Here is a 4,758-nt window from a genome sequence, read left to right on the forward strand (position 1 = left end):
ATATATTCTTTTACTCGTTTCAGTCATTTGATTGTGGCCATGCTGGAGCACCGCTTTTAGTCAAACAAATCAGCCTGATGTCTTATTCTTTGTAAGCCTAGTGCTTATTGTATCGGTCCTTTTGCTGAACTGCAAACTTACGGGGACGTAAACACACCAACATCGGTTGTCAATGATCCTTATTGATGTCTATAAGTCATCATTTTGAATCTAACTGTTCATATCTTTTACCTTTTTATTTTTCTACTTGTTTCAGTCATTAGATTGTGGCCATGCTGGAGCACCACCTTGAAGCTTTAGTCAAATGAATTGACCCCTGTACTTATTATTTTTTTTTAGCCTATCAGTCTCTTTTGCTGAAATGCTAAGTTACTGGGATGTAAACACACCAATACCATTTGTGAAGCAGTGATGGGGGACAAACACTGAGACAAAAACACACACACACACAACAGGCTTCGGGCTTCTTTCAGTTTCTGTCTACCAAATCCAGTTGGGGCTATAGCAAAAGACATTTTCCCAACGTGACACACAGTGGGACTGAACCTAGAACCATGTGGTTGGGAAGCAAACTACTCAGTACACAGGCCCACCTGTGCTTATATACGGTTTATTGTTTTCTCTCTTTTCCAGACACACCTTCCAACAAAACAACAAACTGCTGTGAGAAAAGAATCATGCAATCTTTGCCACAAGAACATAGTGAAAGGAGAAACACTTCGATTGATAATTCTTCCAGACGAAGTTCGTCGGATGTTTCTGAACTCCCCACTATAGAAATGAGATCTGTACTACATTACTCTGTCAGCAGTTTAGCGCAACAAAGCAGCTTCCCTGTCGGACAGCCGAACCCGTTTGCAGAAGCTTTTACAAAGAAGGCCACAGAGAACGATGACACACCTGCAGTATTGAAGCAACTACTCAACTTACACATAGGTAAGTGTTATATGGACTGTTGGATGTGTTTGTTGTTTACTTACTGTTGTATTCCTTTCTGGCACTTGTGCCCGTGGCATGTGTAAGGACTTTCGAGCGAGATCGTTGCCAGTGCCGCTGGATTGGCTCTTGTGCGGGTGGCACATAAAATACCCCATTTTGAGCGCGGCCGTTGCCAGTACCGCCTGACTGGCCTTCGTGCGGGTGACACGTAAAAGCACCCCATTTTGAGCGCGGCCGTTGCCAGTACCGCCTGACTGGCCTTCGTGCGGGTGACACATAAAAGCACCCACTACACTCTCGGAGTGGTTGGCATTAGGAAGGGCATCCAGCTGTAGAAACTCTGCCAAATCAGATTGGAGCCTGGTGTAGCCATCTGGTTCACCAGTCCTCAGTCAAATCGTCCAAGTCCATCACATTACACATGGGTAGAGGGCCATGAAGCAGGTTGAAAGTGGGGCCGATGGCCTCAAAGGTGCCCACCACAAGAGCCAACCCGAAAACAGCTTCAAGGCTGTATATGCATATATCCTTGTCTTTGTGTTCCTACAGATATATCTCCTTCTGTCTATGTCAAGCTTGGGTTCACCAACATAATGTACTAGGATGTAATCGCTACTTATTATTCAATGCATATCTTGTTTTTTTTTTATATTTATTTTCCTTTGTTGTGTGTCATTGTTATATACCACCACCACCACCACCACCAACTAATGGCCCTCCCTACCACCACCATAACAACCTGTGTATGTGTGCATGTATATAGATATGTACATGTCTGTAAATATATATAGTATATGTATGTATGTATGTATATATAGTATATGTATGTATGTGCATATATATATATATATATATATATATATATATATATGTATGTGTGGGTGTGTATATATATATATGTATGTGTGGGTGTGTATCCAATTTCTATCACCAGCAAATGCCACTCCCCACCACTGCCCCTACCATCATCAACATCCTAGTACTACCACTTCCACCACAACCCCTCCTAATGCCATTCTTACTCTCTACACCCAATGCTACCTTCATCACCGACACCCTCACCACCACCACCACCATGCATTATTAATCTCTCTGTCACACTGTGTCGTAGGAAGTAACATGCCAGGTAATGTTTTTTCCCCATGATGTGCAAGGCATGTAAGAAAATAGAAATGGAGGGTCATTGTTGGAATGCTTTTGATCATAAATCTGTTCGATGAGAACAAACCCAAGGATATAACACACCGATTACTACTACTGCCATGTGGAGGCCCAATGGCCCAGTGGTTAGGGCAGCGGACTTGCAGTCATAAGATCGCGGTTTCGATTCCCAGACCGGACGTTGTGAGTGTTTATTGAGCGAAAACACCTAAAGCTCCATGAGGCTCCGGCAGGGGATGGTGGCGAACCCTGCTGTACTCTTTCACCACATCTTTCTCTCACTCTTACTTCCTGTTTCTGTTGTGCCTGTAATTCAAAGGGGCCAGCCTTGTCACACTCTGTGTCACGCTGAATATCCCCGAGAACTACGTTAAAGGTACACGTGTCTGTGGAGTGCTCAGCCACTTGCACGTTAATTTCACGAGCAAGCTGTTCCGTTGATCGGATTGACTGGAACCCTCGACGACGTAAGCTACGGAGTGCCAACAAACTACTGCCACCACCACCACCACCATACCCCTACCCTATCTATTTCAACATGGTTTGTGCTGCTGGATGCCCTTTCTCACACCAACCCCTTCACAACATGTGCTAGGTGCTTCTCTTTTTTTTTCCGGGTTTTTTTTTTCCATGCCACTGGTACCAGTATAGTTGCCATGAAGCTTAGAAGACTATGAAACCCAACGTAATGGCTGGAACACCTTTGTGCTAAGGGCTGAGGGTTAAGGTATCGGTGAAAGGTTTAGAGCAGATGGCGTAGTTAGTTTGTTGCTGTTGAAGCTAAACGGTTACTCACATTTAGAGGAGACAGTGAAAATAAATCAAATGGGGCCGCAAGAGATCTTCCACGACCACTGCATACACATGTATGTGTACTGTGATGATGATATTAATGACTTGTAGGGATGCAGTATTTTGTTGTGCGACTCTTATCTCCTGATATAATAATGAGCGTAGTGTTTTTATATATTTGTATATATCTATAATAATAAATGCCAAAACGAATTTCTGTGTCAGTGTGTCACACTTTGACCCCCCCCCCACTATTCAAAGATACTTCTACTCCTCTTGTTGGGGTGAGAGTAATAAGAGGCGTAGGAACGGTGAGGGTGGTAGTAGAGTGACAGTTGAGATGGTAAAGGGGTGATAGTAATAGTATGAGCTATAGTTGTGATAAAGGTGGAGGCGATGGTGGTGGTGGTAGCCGAGGCGGTCAAGCATGACAGTGATAGTAAAGGATGTGAAAGACAGTGGTGATGGTGGTGGAGGAGGAAGGCAGCAAAGTCAAAGGTGTTGATGGTGGTGACATCAAAAGTCTGAATGGTGGGTGTGGTGGCAATGATTGAAAACGGTCAACAGAAAAAGAGAAAAAGAAAGAGGTTAGACAGAAAAAAACTAATTGTACTGACCACTGAATGGGAAGACAAAAAATATTGTCTACCATGAAGCTTTCCAATAAGTTCCAAGTGGACATATATCACTGTTTTGATAAAAATTGTTCATTGCCTGAAAAATATTGGTCAAGTTTAATAAAATTTAATATGTACTCAATACATGAAGTGTCATTATTGGGCTCAAGGCCCAATGAAGAGCCCTCCACAGGAGCTAGCTTAAAAGCCACCCAATATATATATATATATATATATATATATATATATTTGTCCAAAATAACGGAGTAGGAGATCAAAAATGAAAAAAGGGTAACAGGCATATATGCCATATTTCAAGAGATTTTGCCCCTTCATTAGCACCTATCTCATCCCTTAATCATCCACCAGCATAATCGTTACCAGCATTGCCTTCTAGCACTTGTGCTGGTGGCACATTAGTAAATCATTCGAGCGAGGTCGTTGCCAGTGCCGCTAGACTGGCTCCCTTTGAGTGTGGCCGTTGCCAGTACCGTGTGACTGGCCCTCGTGCCGGTGGCACATAAAAGCACCCACTACACTCTCGGAGTGGTTGGTGTTAGGAAGGGCATCCAGCTGTAGAAACTCTGCCAGATCAGATTGGAGCCTGGTGCAGCCTTCTTGCTTGCTAGTCCTCACTCAAATCGTCCACCCCATGCTAGCATGGAAAGCGGACGTTAAACGATGATGATGATGATGAACACATTGCTTAAATAATAGCCACTAAATACAGTGGTGTAACATCATTGGATCTTCCACATCACCTGTCTCAGATGTCTTGGCATAAAATGGCAAGACATTGAGGTAATCCCCTGTGTTAATCTACCCAGTTAATCCACCAGTGGTTCTCAACCTGGGTCCATAAGGCACTTAGTGGGGGTCCACATAAGATTTTGTTGTTGAAATTTATGTGCAATAAATTGCTTATATTTCTATAATACACAAAATGCTCAGAATAGAGGCAAAGGGCAATCAACTCTCTGCAAGGGCATGCAAACCTGCAAAATCAATAGGGTTCCTGCGGCTGAGTGACGTAGGCAGGCTAGGAAGAGCAGTGCCATCAAATCCCCAACTACCACCATTATTCTGTTTCTAAACTGCCAGCAGCATTGGAAAGCTTTCTTTCAAATGTAAATAAAGTGGAAGTGTACAAAAATAAGCATTATTTTCCATCTTAGTTTTGTTTCATTTTGAAAAATAGAAATTCATTTAACAGTTTATTAATTGGATATATTTTGAATTAGCTACATAT

The 4,758-nt window shown here is 42.8% G+C and overlaps 1 protein-coding gene across 1 annotated transcript in view; it reads left to right on the forward strand.

Moving 5' to 3' along the window:
- Positions 1-4,758, forward strand: part of LOC106876412 (serine/threonine-protein kinase pelle) — a 73,816-nt gene that overhangs the window by 55,543 nt on the left and 13,515 nt on the right. The window contains exon 6 of the mRNA XM_052976295.1: positions 634-936. Coding sequence (XP_052832255.1) covers positions 634-936 — 303 coding nt within the window. The remainder of the gene's footprint in view (positions 1-633; positions 937-4,758) is intronic.

Source organism: Octopus bimaculoides, chromosome 24, assembly GCF_001194135.2.
Source record: "Octopus bimaculoides isolate UCB-OBI-ISO-001 chromosome 24, ASM119413v2, whole genome shotgun sequence".
NCBI lineage: Eukaryota > Metazoa > Mollusca > Cephalopoda > Octopoda > Octopodidae > Octopus > Octopus bimaculoides.